Source organism: Apodemus sylvaticus, chromosome 14, assembly GCF_947179515.1.
Source record: "Apodemus sylvaticus chromosome 14, mApoSyl1.1, whole genome shotgun sequence".
Taxonomy (NCBI): Eukaryota; Metazoa; Chordata; class Mammalia; order Rodentia; family Muridae; genus Apodemus; species Apodemus sylvaticus.
The window spans coordinates 90,696,143-90,711,793 of record NC_067485.1 but is presented as its reverse complement, the minus strand read 5'-3'; the positions used below and the strand labels follow the sequence as shown (position 1 = coordinate 90,711,793).

Genomic DNA, 15,651 nt, shown 5'->3' with positions numbered 1-15,651 from the left:
CTTGGCCAGTGACGGGTGCTCCTCTGGTGTGAAGGTCATCCTCTTCAACTGAGTGTGCACTCTGGAAAGGATGCATTTGGAGTAGTTAGGGAGGAAAGGGATGCCCTCCTAGCAGGCCAGATTTTTAGCTTTGATCCTGGCAATCAATGAGGTGTCAGATACTGTAGTTATTGCTGTAGTTTAGAAAGGTCAGTCCATTCTGAGGGCATCTATATTGATTGGGGCCTATGTTGGTCAAATTCAACCCTTGGGGTCTGTCTTAGTCAGGGTTTCTATTCCTGCACAAACATCATGACCAAGAAACAAGTTGGGGAGGAAAGGGTTTATTGAGCTTACACTTCCACGTTGCAGTTCATCACTAAGGAAATCAGGACTGGAACTCAAGCAGGTCAGGAAGCAGGAGCTGATGCAGAGGCCATGGAGGGATGTTTCTTACTGGCTTGCTTCCCCTGGCTTACTCAGCCTATTCTCTTATAGAACCCAAGAACACCAGTCCAAAGGTGGTACCACCCACAAGGGGCCCTCCCCACTTGATCACTAATTGAGAAAATGCCCCACAGCTGGATCTCATGGATGCACTTCCCTAACTGAAGCTCCTTTCTCTGTGATAACTCCACCTGTGTCAAGCTGACACACAGAACCAGCCAGTACAGAGTCCTGCGGTGGCGATGGGCCTTTGCTCCCCTCACAAGCCCGGGGCTTGCCTTGTTTGCCTCCTCTCCCTTCCCTGCACTTGAAGGATGCTGGGCCCTCCCTGGCCCTGTGGGCTGGGAGGTCACTCTCCTTCAAAAGCACAAAGCCCTCATTGTGCTCTGTAGCAGAAGAAAATGCAAATGGTGTCCAGGGTGTGACCAGTCCCAGAACTGGCCGGCACTGTTTTTCCCTTGTGGTGGCCTTGGTTTCCATTTCAGAGGGCTAAAATATGAGAGCGGATTATCACTGCTACTTGTGAGTGTGTGAGCGCGTGAGCACAGCCACGGCTGGGATGTGAGCATCATCAGCCCATAAGGCTGTGAGATGGTGTGTGCCCAGAGGTGCCCTGAAAGCCTCGTGATCAGAATTGAAGGCAAATAAATCTCACTGAATTCCCCCACACTTAACTGAGCACAGTGCTTCAGAGGTCAGGAGGATTATGCTTTAGTAGGCCAGACAAGGCTCTAAGACCTTGCATCAGAACACCAAAACAAACAAACAAACCTGGGTATGATGGCTCATTTTTTCAATCCCAGCATCAGGAAGCTAAGGCAGGAGGATTGCCCTGAGTCTGAGGTCAACCTGAGCTACTTACGGAGTTTCAGACCAGCACATAGGAATCCTTTTGCCTTACTCTTCTGAGTACTGGCATTATAGATTATATGAGCCACCATGCCTGGCTTTAAAATAGGAACTATTTTATTCATTCAGTCATTCAATCATTGATTCATTCATTTATCTACCCATTCTCTTCTCCCCTCTCTCTATCTCTCTCTCTCTTCCCCCATCTTCTTCTCTCCTCTCTTTCTCAGGCTGGACATTGAATAAACAGGGACCTTTAAAACACAAGAATGCTGCCTTCACACAGGTATGTTACAGTACAGGGGCTAGAGAGATGGTTCTGTGGTTAAGAGCAAGTGCTGCTCTTGTAGAGTTTCCAGGTTCAGATCCCAGCACCCACATGGTGGCTCACAACCAGCTGTTACTCCAGTCTCAGGGGATCCACAGGCACCAGGCACACATGGAACACATATATACATACAACATACATGCAAAACACACATATACATAAAATAAAATAAATCTAACAACAGCAACAGCAATATAGAATGTTACCTAGTAAAATCTTTGTTACGTAACCAGCCCCATGGATCCCAGGATTCCTGGAGCTTTTGAAGCTTAGAGCACTTAGATTTATAGGTTGCAATTTTTATTAAAAACCTCACCAGTACTGGTTTTTATCCTGATAGGCTAAGAAGGAAACTAACATCAAATGCGTACTTATTCCCCTGTAAACTCAGCCCCTTATGCACGCTGACAGTCAAAAGGAAGATGTCATCTGTGTACTTCCACTTAAGGCTTGGAAAAGCAGGACACACTGCTAGGCGGAGCAAGCAACAAGCCCCTGTGTCCAAGAACTGCAGTCTGTGAGCCACACGATTCAGCTTTCATTCTGTGGGTTTGCTTGTGTGTGTGTGTGTGTGTGTGTGTGTGTGTGTGTGTGTGTTAGATAGGGCCTCACTGTGTTGTTCTGCCTAACCTAGAACTTGTTATATAGATCAAGCTAGCCCCAAACTCACAAAGATCTACCTGCCTCTCTCTCCTGGGTGGTTCAAAGCAGGGGCTACTATGCCAGCAGGGGCAGAACACTTTAAACATATGAAAGCGATGCAGTAGTTACTGTGTCTATTGTTTCTGTCAAAGCATGTCCATGAACACAAGTCAGCCATGTATGATGATCGGACTGCTGGCTCTTAGGTCCAGGGCCTGCCTGCCTGCCTTCCTCGGCAGACTGCTGTGTCTTCTGGGTACTACCCTCTTCTACACAGCTGTATTAGCATTTCAGGCAGTGCAGGTTGTCACTGGCTACATGCCCCTCACCACAATGTGTGTCTGCAACTAGAATCAGCAGGACTACATAGCACAGTGTCTTTCACCCAACCAGGGGGAGGCGTTGTGCAGATTTATTTATTTAAGTGAATAAATAGTGCCTTGGGTTGTCATGTGCTCTGAGATGGAGCGTAGGTAGATGTTTGTTACTGGACAGGGAGCACAGGGAGAGACTGATCTGGAGACCTCTTACTGTTAACAGTTAGCCTGTGGCAGATTCTCACTGGGGATTCCTGAGGATGCTCAGACGGGGAAGAGACTTGGCAACTGGGAGAGTTCCCTGGGTGTTATGGCTTGAACATAAATGTACCCCATAGCCCCCCACTGGCTCACATGTTTAATCATTTGGTCCCCATCAGGTGGCACTATCTGGGGATAGTGTGAGACTTTGGGGAGCACCTCGATGCAGGTGCTGGGTCACTATGGGGAGGGAGGTCTAGCCTCTGCTCTCTCTGAGTGATGTAAGCTGCCTCTTAGAGAAGCCTCCCTACTTCTACACCTTTCCTGCTATGATGGTGAATATCCCTGCTAACTACTAGCCAAAATAATTATTTTTAAATACTGAGCAAAGTTTACTATTCAGAGTTCATATATCATCTAGTGTTTATAACTTCTGAGAAATAGAAATGCCTTTGGATACATTGTCATCTCAAGTCGACACTTACTAGTCCAACAACAAAAATCAAAGGATCAAATGAAATCAGAAGTTTCATTAAACAAAGAAAAGGCTATATATTTTTCCATTGTTACTTCACAGAGAGAAAAGGGATGGAACAGCAGATCAGTAAGCATGTCCGTGTCAATGTGCATTTGACATCAAGCATTAACTTTTACCAAAGTTAACATTAACATTGCAAAATTAATTAAAATTACAAAAGAAGACATTCTAGTTTTCCCACTTGTTTAATAACGAAAAGTGTACTAGTGACAGCAATTGTACAATTAAGTAAATATTAAAATATGCAAAATTAAACTTCTGATTATTAACCATTTTATTGATCAATGTAAATGGTAGCAAATTGCACATACTAAGATTTTCGTCTTCCTTCTTTATTGTGTTACCACTAAAACCTTTATACTCAGTCTGATTTAGTACTAATGCCACAGAGATGCCATTTTTAACATCATAAAAGTCAAAGACCATATTTTATTATCAAGTCTCTAAAATTACACTTTTATTAAACTAATAAAGTGTATTATAAAATATATAACTCAATGTTGACAATTTTTAAGTCATCAAAATAACGTATAATAGTTAAATACCTCTTAAATATACATGATATCTTCTAAAGTTAAAAGTAATATGCACTCGACCAGTTTTTAAAATCCATTTGGAATATTAAACATGATAGAAGTAGAAAATAATCTCTTATGAAGTTCTCTAAGAATGGAAACAAGTTTTTGATTAGACAGAAACTGTTCCATCTCCAGGGGAGAATACTCAGTGTAACTGTAGCTTCATAAAACAAATTGGGTAGTGTTCCTTCTGTTCCTATTTTGTGGACTAGTTTGAAGAGTATTGGCATTAGATGTACTTTGAAGGTCTGATAGAATTCTGCACTAAACTCATCTGGTCCTGGGCTCTTTTTGGTTGGGAAACTTTTAATGACTGCTTCTATTTCATTAGGGGTTATGGGACTGTTTAGATGGTTTATCTGATCCTGATTTAACTTAGGTGTTTGGTATCTATCTAGAAAATTGTCCATTTCATCCAGATTTTACAGTTTTGAAGAATATAGGCTTTTACAGTAGGATCTGATGATTTCCTCAGTTTCTGTTGTTAGATCTCCCTTTTCATTTCTGATTTTGTTAATTTAGATATGGTCTCTGTCCCTCTGGTTAGTCTGGCTAAGGGTTCCTCTATCTTGTTGATTTTCTCAAAGAACCATCTCCTGGTTTGGTTGATTCTTTGTATAGTTCTTTTGGTTTCTACTTGGTTGATTTCAGCCTTGGCTTTGATTATTTCCTGCTGTCAACTCCTCTTGTGTGCATTTCCTTCTTTTTGTTCTAGAGCTTTCAAGTGTGTTGTTAAGTGTGTGTGCTCTCTCCAGTTTCTTTTGGAGACACTCAGAGCTATGAGTTTTCCTCTTAGCACTGCTTTCATTGTGTCCCATAGGTTTAGGTATATTGTGCCTTCATTTTCATTAAATTCTAAAAAGTCTTTAATTTCTTTCTTTATTTCTTCCTTAACCAAGTTATCATTAAGTAGAGCATTGTTCAGCTTCCATGTGTATGTGGGATTTCTGTTGTTTTGTTGCTATTGAAGACCAGCCTTAGTCTGAGGTGATCTAATAGGATGCATGGGATTATTTCAATCTTCTTGTATCTGTTGAGACCAGTTTTGTGACTGATTATATAGTCAGTTTTGGAGAAGGTACCTTGAGGTACTAAGAAGAAGGTATATTCTTTTGTTTTAGGATGAAATGTTCTATAGATACCTGTTAAATCCATTTGGTCCATAACTTCTCTTAGTTTAATTGTGTCTCTGTTTAGTATGTGTTTCCATGATCTGTCCATTGATGAGAATGAGGTGTTGAAATCTCCCACTATTATTGTGTGAGGTGCAATGTGTGCTTTGAGCTTTAGTAAACTTTTCTTTATGAATGTGGGTGCCCTTGAATTTGGAGCATAGATGTCCAGAACTGAGAGTTCTTCTTGGTAGATTTTTCCTTTGATGAGTATGAAGTATCCTTCCTTATCCTTTTTGATAACTTTTGGTTGAAAGTTGATTTTATTTCATGTTAGAATGGCTACTCCAGCTTCTTTCTTGGGACCATTTTGCTTGGAAAAGTGTTTTCCAGCCCTTCACTCTGGGATAGTGTCTGTCTTTGACACTGAGGTACATTTCATGTATGCAGCAAAATGCTGGGTCCTGTTTACATATCCAGTCTGTTAGTCTATGTATTTTTATGGGTGATTGAGTCTGTTGATGTTAAGAAATATTAAGGAATAGTGATTGTTGCTTCCCGTTAATTTTGATGTTATTTTTATGTTTCTATGGTTATCTTCTTTTGGGTTTGTTGAAAGAAGATTACTTTCTTGCTTTTTCTAGGGTGTAGTTTCCCTCCTTGCGTTGGTGTTTTCCATCTATTATCCTTTGTACAACTGAATTTGTAGAAAGATATTGATAAATTTGGTTTTGTCATGGAATATCTTGGTTTCTCCATCTATGGTAATTGAGAGTTTTGCTGGGTATAGTAGCCTGGGTTGGCATTTGTGTTCTCTCAGGGTCTGTATGAGATCTGTCCAGAATCTTCTTACTTCTTAGTCTCTGTTAAGAAGTCTGGTGTAATTCTGCCTTTGTATGTTACTTGACGTTTTCCCCTTACTGCTTTTAATATTCTTTCTTTGTTTTGTGCATTTGGTGTTTTGACCATTATGTGATGGGAGGAATTTCTTTTCTGGTCCATTCTATTTGGAGTTCTGTAGGCTTCTTGTATGTTTATGGTCATCTCTTTTTTGGTTAGGAAAATTTTCTTCTATAATTTTGTTGAAGATATTTACTGGCCCTCTAAGTTGGGAATCTTCACTCTCTTTTATACCTATTATCCTTAGGTTTTTGTCTTCTCATTGTGTCCTGGATTTCCTGGATGTTTTGGGTTAGAAGCTTTCTTAGTCAAGGTTTCTATTCCTGCACAAACATCATGACCAAGAAGCAAGTTGGAGAGAAAAGGGTTTATTCAGCTTACACTTCCACATTGCTATTCATCACTAAAGGAAGTCAGGACTGGAACTCAAGCAGGTCAGGAAGCAGGAGCTGATGCAGAGGCCATGGAGAGATGTTACTTACTGACTTGCTTCCCTTGGCTTGCTCAGCTTGCTTTCTTATAGAACCCGGAGACTACCAGTCCAGAGGTGGTACCACACACAGGAGCCCTCCCCCCTTGATCACTAATTGGGAAAATGCCCCACAGTTGGATCTCATGGAGGCACTTCCTCAAATGAAGTTGCTTTCTCTGTGATAATTCCAGCCTGTGTCAAGTTGACACATAAATCCAGCCAGTACAGGGCTTTTTTGCATTTTCTTTGACTATTGTGTTAATGTTTTCTTTTTTTGTTTGGCCTAGTTTTTTTGTTTTTGTTTTTGTTTTTTTTTTTTTTGTTGTTTTGTTTTTTGTTTTTTGTTTTCGAGACAGGGTTTCTCTGCATAGCCCTGGCTGTCCTGGAACTCACTCTGTAGACCAGGCTAGCTCGAACTCAGAAATCCGCTTGCCTCTGCCTCCCAAGTGCTGGGATTAAAGGTGTGTGCCACCACCGTCTGGCATGTTAATGTTTTCTTTTTTTTTTTAAGATTATATTTATTATATGTAAGTACACTGTAGCTGTCTTCAGACACAGCAGAAGAGGGCATCTGATCTCATTATGGATGGTTATGATCCACCATGTGGTTGCTGGGATTTGAACTCAGGACCTCCCAAAGAGCAGTCAATGCTCTTAACCACTGAGCCATTTCTCCAGCCCCATGTGAATGTTTTCTATGGTATCTTCTTCTTTTTTTTTTTTTTTTTTTTTGCAGTTCAAAAGCTCAGTGGAAAATAATTTTTTTTAATTACATGCTCATGAGTTATGTGCTATAGCATCCCAAGAGAGGTAGGTGCCTATTCAAATGCAGGCACTGACCTCAGCACTGCACTATTTTTTTTTTATTATTCGATATAATTTATTTACATTTCAAATGATTTCCCCTTTTCTAGCCCCCCCCACTCCCCGAAAGTCCCGCAAGCCCCCTTCTCTTCCCCTGTCCTCCCACCCACCCCTTCCCACTTCCCCGTTCTGGTTTTGCTGAATACTGTTTCACTGAGTCTTTCCAGAACCAGGGGCCACTCCTCCTTTCTTCTTGTACCTCATTTGATGTGTGGATTATGTTTTGGGTATTCCAGTTTTCTAGGTTAATATCCACTTATTAGTGAGTGCATACCATGATTCACCTTTTGAGTCTGGGTTACCTCACTTAGTATGATATTCTCTAGCTCCATCCATTTGCCTAAGAATTTCATGAATTCATTGTTTCTAATGGCTGAATAGTACTCCATTGTGTAGATATACCACATTTTTTGCATCCACTCTTCTGTTGAGGGATACCTATGGTATCTTCTGTACCTGAGATTCTCTCTTCTATCTCTTGTATTCTGTTGGTGATGCTTGCATCTATGACTCCTGATCTCTTTCTAGGTTTTCTATTTCCAGGGTTGTCACCCCTTATGAATTCTTTACTATTTATATTTCCAAATTTAGATCCTGAAAGGTTTTGTTCAATTCCTTCACCTGTTTGGCTGTGTTTTCCTGTAATTCTTTAAGGGATTCTTGTGTTTCCCTTTTTAAGGACTTCTATCTGTTTACCTGTGTTCTCCTGTATTTCTTTAAGGGAGTTATTTATGTCCTTCTTAAAGTCCTCTATCAGCATCATGAGATGTGATGTTCAATCAGAGTCTTGCTTTTCTGGTGTGTTGGGGTATCCAGGACTCGCTGTTATAGGAGAGCTGGGTTCTGATGATGCCAGGTAGCCTTGGTTTCTGTTGCTTATGTTCTTGCCCTTGCCTCTTGCCATCTGGTTATCTCTGGTATTAGCTGGTCTTGCTGTCTCTTTTCCCTCCTGCAAGCCTGTGAGTCAGTACTCCTGGGATACCAATTCTCTCCAGGAGGAATCTGGGTATGGGAGCTGTGGCACAGGGTCAGCTTTGAGTGCAGAGTGAAACCAGAAGGATCCTGTCCATGGGTGTTCTTTGGTTCCTGTGTCCTGATGGCTCTGGGTGGGTCCCTCTTGGACTAGAAATTTGAATATAAGTGGTGGTCTTATCTGTGCTCACAGGTGTGTCCGCATTCCTGGGAGACCAGCTCTCTCCAGGAGACCAGTTCTCTCCAAACGGTATTTGGGTATGGAGTGCTGTGGCACAGGATCAGCTCCAGGTGTTCCAAACCAATTTTTTGTGTTGCTTCTTGTCATTAGAAAAGTAACAACTGAGCCGGGTGTGGTGGCGCACGCCAGTAATCCCAGCACTCGGGAGGCAGAGGCAATCCCAGCACTTGGGAGGCAGAGGCAGGTGGATTTCTGAGTTCGAGGCCAGCCTGGTCTACAGAATGAGTTCTAGGACAGCCAGGACTCCACAGAGAAACCCTGTCTCTGGGGGAAAAAAAAGAAAAAAAGAAAAAGTAACAACTACAGCTTGGCATGGTGGCATATGCCTTTAGTCCTAGCAGTCATTTCATTAGGCAGAGGCAGGTGGATCAATGTTGAGTTCAAGGCCAGTGTGGTCCACATAGAGAGCCAGTACTGTACAGATAGACCCTGTCCAAAATAATAACAATAATAATAATAATAATAATAATAATAAGCTATCAGGCAGGCATGGTGGCATATGCCTTTAGTCCTAGCAGTCATTAGGCAGAGGCAGGTGGATCAATATGAGTTCAAGGCCAGTCTGGTCCACACAGAGAGCCAGTACTGTACAGATAGACCCTGTCCAAAATAATAATAATAATAATAATAATAATAATAATAAGCTATCAGGCAAACAGGAATGTCTATATTTAGCCTGTCTTTCTCTTACCCATTAACTACTTAAAAATTCCCAAGGACAGGTAATAAAAATACTATGCCAACAGTATATTAATTTCTTACAAAGTTGTTACTTTGGGGACAGGGCATGGAAAGAGAGGGAGGGTCTCATGACCAGCCTCAAATTTACAATGTAACTGAGGGTCACCTTGAACTCAGCATCCTTCCTCCACTCGCCTAGTGTGGGGATCCCAGGGCACAATTCCTCAGTGCTGGGGCTGCATGCACAGGCAGCACTGCCTGGCTTTCTAGGTGGTGCTGTGGGTTTGAACTCAGGTTCTCAAACTTGCAGAGTAAGTGTTCTTACCCACCAGGTCATCTCTCCAGCCCCCAGTTCCTCACTGTTGAATGCACGCATGAAATAATCAAGCAAGACCTACACAATATGGTAAGTTATTCATTACCATCTGGCCTCCCCAATTAGGGAATCATATTTGTGAAGTAGAAGGTCCCACCATAGAAAAAGGAACTGCAGATACACCGTTGTCATGTTCTCAGTTGGTCTTGTCACTGAGATGTGGCTGAGGCTCTGTTAATTAGATGGCCTTGCCCCAAACTCAGTTGGAAGCTCATGACTCAAAGAAGGAACTGCATACTTCTGTTCTAGAGAGGGAAGCTCTCCTGCCATCTTTGATAACCCCTTTCATTTCTTTTTCCCTGTATAGAGATTGGCTGGGGCAAATCGGTGCCTCTTGCTTCCACTTTATGTCTGGGTGGAATATGTGTGTTCCTGAGAGATTCATCTACAAGTCAGACTGTGGCTTCTCAGTGAAGCCTCACCTTGATATAGAAACCTTGGCATACTCTGAACTTCTGCCTGGAATGTGAATATAACTGGAGTGACTACAGCCACCACCTTCCCACCATGAAGGGACGCTATTCAGGATTAAAGCCAACCTGCTGAGGGAGATAAAGAAGAAAGACAGAAAGACCCAGGGCTCCTGGTAGACTTCGGACACCTGAATTGATCCTGGAAGCAGAGTTATTAGTAAGCTGTCCTTAGCCAGATTTTTCTACCTCTCATATCTGTCTTTTCCTTTCTAGCCAGTCTGGATAGTTATGGTGCAGCGCGAGGATAGACTGAGAGACAAACTATCAGCTGAGAGTAGCCACAGCAGCAAGAACTAAAACTAGACCTCCCATATTGGCTAATTTGTTCCTGTTTTTTTGATTTCTTGGGATTTGTTTGTTTGTTTGTTTGATTGATTGATTTTGAGACAGGGTTTCTCTGTAGACCCCTGTCTGTTCTGCAACTCACTCTGTAGACCAGACTGGCCTCGAACTCAGAGATCCACCTGCCTCTGCCTCCTAAGTGCTGGGATTAGAGGTGGACACCGCCACTGCTGGGCCCACTGTTTCTTTGAATTTTATTCTAACTTTCATTTTATCTGGTAACTTCTGGCTTTGTGATTCCTGGCACATAGGCTGGGGAAGCCATGCTGTGTGGAGCTTGCCTAGTGTGAAGACCTCTAAGAATGGTGGGTGGACTTCCTTTGTCTCATAGATTTAAAGACTCCCCCTTGGAGACATCACCGTGTTGCCATTGGTGTGATGCCTTAGATTTCCCATCTCTCCCACTCAGGACCCCTGTTGCACTATTCACTCTAGCCACCTTTCCTACTCTCCCCGTCTCCTCAGACAGGACTCCTCATTGTGCGTGGTCCCTATGGCCGTGCTCCTATAACGCCTGATACAGATCTTCTGAGATACAGATCTCAGCTTCTTTTTCTAAAATGTCTTTTATCTATTATCTAACTGGCACGAATTAGGTCAGCAGGGGCCTTTGGAGGTGATATCTCATCTGTGGTTCCTTCCTGTTCCTCCCTCTGCTTCTCACCTGTGCTGAGGTAAAGAATACTCTCCACCACACGACGTTGCCACCTCATACTTTCGCCCGAGTGCTCAGGGCCAGGCACGCTGAGCTGGAACCTCTGTGATGGGCAGAACAAATCCTTGCAGCTTCAAGTTGCTCTCGAGGGTATTTCCATCACAGCTACACAAAAAGGATTTAATATGGCCATGTCCAGCAGCACAAAAATCTAGACACGGGGATACAAGATGAAGAGAATGTCACCCCTCTACCTACCAGCTTCCTGTTTCTGTTTCATCGCCTCTGAACCCGCTAGTTTTAGAATATTGGGGGCTGTGACAAACCCCACAACCAAACGCAACTTGGGCAAAGGAGGACTTATTTTATCACACAGTTCCAGGTCACAGTCCCTCACTGAGAGAAGTCAAGGTAGAAATTCAAGACAGGGCTTGAATGAGGAAGGACAGAGGAACACTGCCTGCTGGCTGCTGGCTAGGCTGAGTTGCTTCCTGGATTTCAGCTAAGCTTTCTTACACGGCCTAGGGCCATCTCTTTCAGGACTGTGCCACCTATAGTGACTGGGCCCTCTTACAGCAATTATCATTGAAGTCGGCCTCACAGATAAAGCCACAGGCCATTCTGATCTGAGCATTCCCTCCTCCCAGATAATTTTGAGTTGTGTCAAGTTCACAATAGAAACTAATGCAGGAGTCAAAAGGGATTCTTCTACTTGGAGGATTCTGGGACAATTCCCTGGAAATACATACTGGTCTCTCAGACTACTCATGACAATCAATGGGTTGAAGAAACACTAGCTATGCTGACATTAGTGGCTATGGTGGCTGTGGTAGCTATGATGGCTGTGGTGGCTATGATGGCTGTGGTGGCTATGGTTAAGATGACAGTATGAACGATGATAATAGTGATGACTATGGTGGCTATGATGGTTGTGGTGGCTATGGTAATGGTAATAGTTAAGATGACAGTATTGACGATGATGATGGTGATGATGACTATGGTGGCTATGACAGCTGTGGTGGCTATGACAGTTTTGGTGACTATGATGGCTGTGATGGCTATGATGGTGGTGGTGGCTATGGTGAGTGAGGACTGTGATGACTACGCTGCTGTTGATGATGGCCATGATGACAATCATTGCTGTGATCACCATGTTTGCTCTGATGAGAGTGATGACCAAGGGTTGTGCTGATGTGACGAGTGAAAGGACAGCATCCAGCCATGGAAACGTGTTCTCACACTGGCCTCATATCCAAGGGCAAACACTCACAAGCTAAGATCCTTCAGAAGATCTGCCCTGACAAGGGACTTGATAGAGAAAGGGAACACTGGGGTTGTAGCTAAAGGTTAGAGTGCTTCCTTAGTACTCACCAGATTTTGGGTCCCATCCATATCACTGAAAATAAAATTAAAAGGAAATGGAGATTATGTGTCTCAAAGTGAGGGGTCCACTGTATAACATGGATCATAGCTTCTGCTTTGTTTTGAGCTTGCCATGTCATAGCTATATTTCTGTTTGAAGTAATATACTTTTCTATTTGTTTTCCTCTACTTTTTTTTTTTACAGGACCAACTAGTGATAGACATCTTTTTTTGCTTTGTTTTGTTTTGTTTTTTGTTTTTGGGGTTTTTTTTTTGGGAGGGGGGGCTGGTTTGAGACAGGGTTTCTCTGTGTAGCCCTGGCTGTCCTGGAACTCACTCGGTAGACCAGGCTGGCCTTGAACTCAGAAATCCACCTGCCTCTGCCTCCCAAGTGCTGGGATTAAAGGCGTGTACCACCACGCCTGGCAATAGACATCTTAATACTTAATAAAAGTAACCATCAGGGCTGGAGAGATGGCTCAGCGGTTAAGAGCACTGACTGCTCTTCCAGAGGTCCTAAGTTCAATTCCCAGCAACCACATGGTGACTCACAACCATCTGTAATGGGGTCCGATGCCCTCTTCTGGTGTGTCTGAAGACAGCTACAGTGTACTTACATATATAAAATAAATAAATCCCAATAAATAAATAAAAGTTAACCATCTGTAGTAGCTACTTTTCTAGGTGCTGTGGAAGTACCCAATATGTAGGAGACAATTTAAGGATGGGTTTAAGAACACAGTTGGAGATACAGCCTTCATGGTGAGAGAGGTGTGACCATGGTCACATTGCATCCACAATATCAGAAGTGTGACTTTCAGAACCGCACAGCACCATATAGGATGGATACTATCTCCCGGCCTCCGGTAGCGAGCTCACTACGGTAATAACAATCTGCTAATGAGTAGGAGTCAGATGCATAGACATCATTTCTGGGATGAGTCCATAAACAAGATGAGTCAAATGCTCTTCAGTCCTCTGTGCTTTCTGATGCCTGCATGGGCTGTGAACTCAGTGGCCGCAGAGCAAGCAGCCACCTTGGTCAAGAGGTGTAGGACAGTATAGGACACCATATTCTTGCACAGCATAATACAAAATTCAAAGGTTGGTTTCTAAGGACAAATTATATTTCTTCAATATAATAAAATAGAGACAGATTTTTTTTCAATGTGCCAGGGGAGCCAATGGTAAGCAAGACGGTGCTTCTATCCAAAGGAAACTTACACAGATATCGAGATGACTGATAACTAGACAGGGATATTTCAGAAAGACACCGAGTATTTAGTCTAAGCGGCCAGCACATGGTGGAAGTTGTGCTTTATTAAGTCATTGGGACCCTAGGAGGCAGAGGCAGGATAATTGTAAGTTCACAGCCTGGTGAGATCCAGGATAGACAGAGCTACAAATGACACCTTATCTTGAAAACAAAGTTTCTGAAGAAAATAACCCAACTCTATACAGATAGGTGAAGGATTGCACAAGAGGTTGGGGAAGGCGTGAAGAATTATCTTGCTCAGGGGTCTCAGCAGGGGTTGGTGCTGGTCTTCCTTCCTTAAGAATTCCTTAAGTGGGGGGAGGGGTGCTGATACTGAGAAGGTGCAGGTGCAGTTAAGGGAAATTGAACTTGAGAAAAATAGGCAGGTATGATCTTTACAGAGATGCAGCTATTTTTTGCAGAAGCCACTGAAGAGGATCAAGTCAGAAGAAGGCAGAACAATTTGGTACCTAGTGGGAAAGATTAGATTTTGATAAGAAACTCCAGTCCAAAGGCATGTTGACCTTGTTTAACTGGGAGTAAGTAAATTGCAACTTTGAGGAAAAGGCAGCTTCACGTTAGGCATGGCTTCTTAAGCTAAAAGAACATGCAATTAGGCACGAAATTGAATATTAAATGAAAATGTGAAAGGGAATCAGAAGAGATGGAGCTGTGACTTGGAAAAGCCTGTTAACTGCTCCCGTGCCTACTCCTGCACACAGGCAGCCTGGTTTCTTGAGAGCTCAGTATTGTTTTATAAAACAAAAATCCCAGCCATTTGATTTTACCGAATGAAGACACGGGAGCCAAACACTGTGGTGAAAGCCTGCTAGCTCAGAGAGGCAGAGAAAGCCCCTGGCTGACTTTCCTACACCACCGGAAGTCACAGAAGGGAAAAGCTTTTTCTCCTTCTCCACGCTGTAAATACCCTTCAACTCAAAGAACTTCCTTTCTGTTTACTTATGTTCACTCCCCTCTGCGTAGGCTCTGCCTATTGACCTAGGATTAACTTTAGCTCTTGGAGTAAAGGTGTGTGCCAGGGCTGAGCCACACCACAAGTATTTGTTTACTGTAAACAGAAAGCTCTTGGGTTAAAGGTATGTACTAGGGCTGAGCCACACCACCACAATGTGATCAAACAAAGGTAGTGTATCGCAGTGTTGGAGATAAACTGAGTCCGTTTTATCTGAGACCAGAGAACCTCTGGGTAGCAGCAGATGAGAGATGGGGGTACAGGAAGAAAAGGGGTAGATCGGCTGGCACTGGTCTTAAGTGCTCCTATGCTCTGAGGACAAGCCCCACTCTGGCAGTCAGTTAGGGATTCTGGGAAAACACTGTGCAGCTCGGTCTGAGAGCAGTAGTTACTAGCACAGGCAGGCAAGAAATTCCAGCCCTTTGGCCATTTGCACTTAGAATTCAGCTGCGCCGCAGAAGCTGGCCAGCTCCTGCTTACATTTTAATTTTTAAATACGGGTGGGCACTGGAGAAGGAACTTGCAAAGTGGTTTGGTTTTTAAATAAAAGAGTGAACTGCAAAACCAGGCATCAGCAGAAAGCGCTAGGTCAAGAGCGCAGACACGCCCCCAAACCACACCCCCAACGAAATGCCAGCCTCAGACTCCCACGTCTGGAGTGCCCAGGCTTGTGAGGTCAAGAGCGCGTAGTTTGTGTGTGAGAAAGGGGATGCTCAGGTTGCACAAACCTCCTCCGTTACCAGACGGAGCTAGAAGTCAAAGAGATGCACTGAGTGTGTGTTATGAGGGGACACACAGTACAGTGACGCGCAGATACGCCCCAGCACCACCGATCGGATCTTGGGGGGCGATGCACGGATCCGGGACACGGATACTCCCCAGTCCCATCCCCAGCTGCGGGGATAATGCGGAGCGCACGGGTCAGGGGCACAGATGTTTTCCCAGCCGCAGCCATAGGGTCTTGAGAGGCCCAAGCACACAGGTTAGGAGCGCGCAGTGCACCGACGCGCGGATCACGTTAGTCTTGGTCGTGGGTCCCCACAGTCACAGGATTCTTGGCTCTGGAGCTCGGACCGGGTTTCAGTTCTAAGGCC

General features: G+C 43.6%; 1 protein-coding gene across 1 annotated transcript in view; it reads left to right on the top strand.

The window, feature by feature from the left end:
• Positions 1-15,314: 15,314 nt before the first annotated feature.
• Gpr137b (G protein-coupled receptor 137B) overlaps positions 15,315-15,651 on the top strand; it is a 33,005-nt gene continuing 32,668 nt past the window's right edge. Inside the window, exon 1 of the mRNA XM_052157196.1 lies at positions 15,315-15,539. Coding sequence (XP_052013156.1) covers positions 15,408-15,539 — 132 coding nt within the window. The 5' untranslated portion in view covers positions 15,315-15,407. The remainder of the gene's footprint in view (positions 15,540-15,651) is intronic.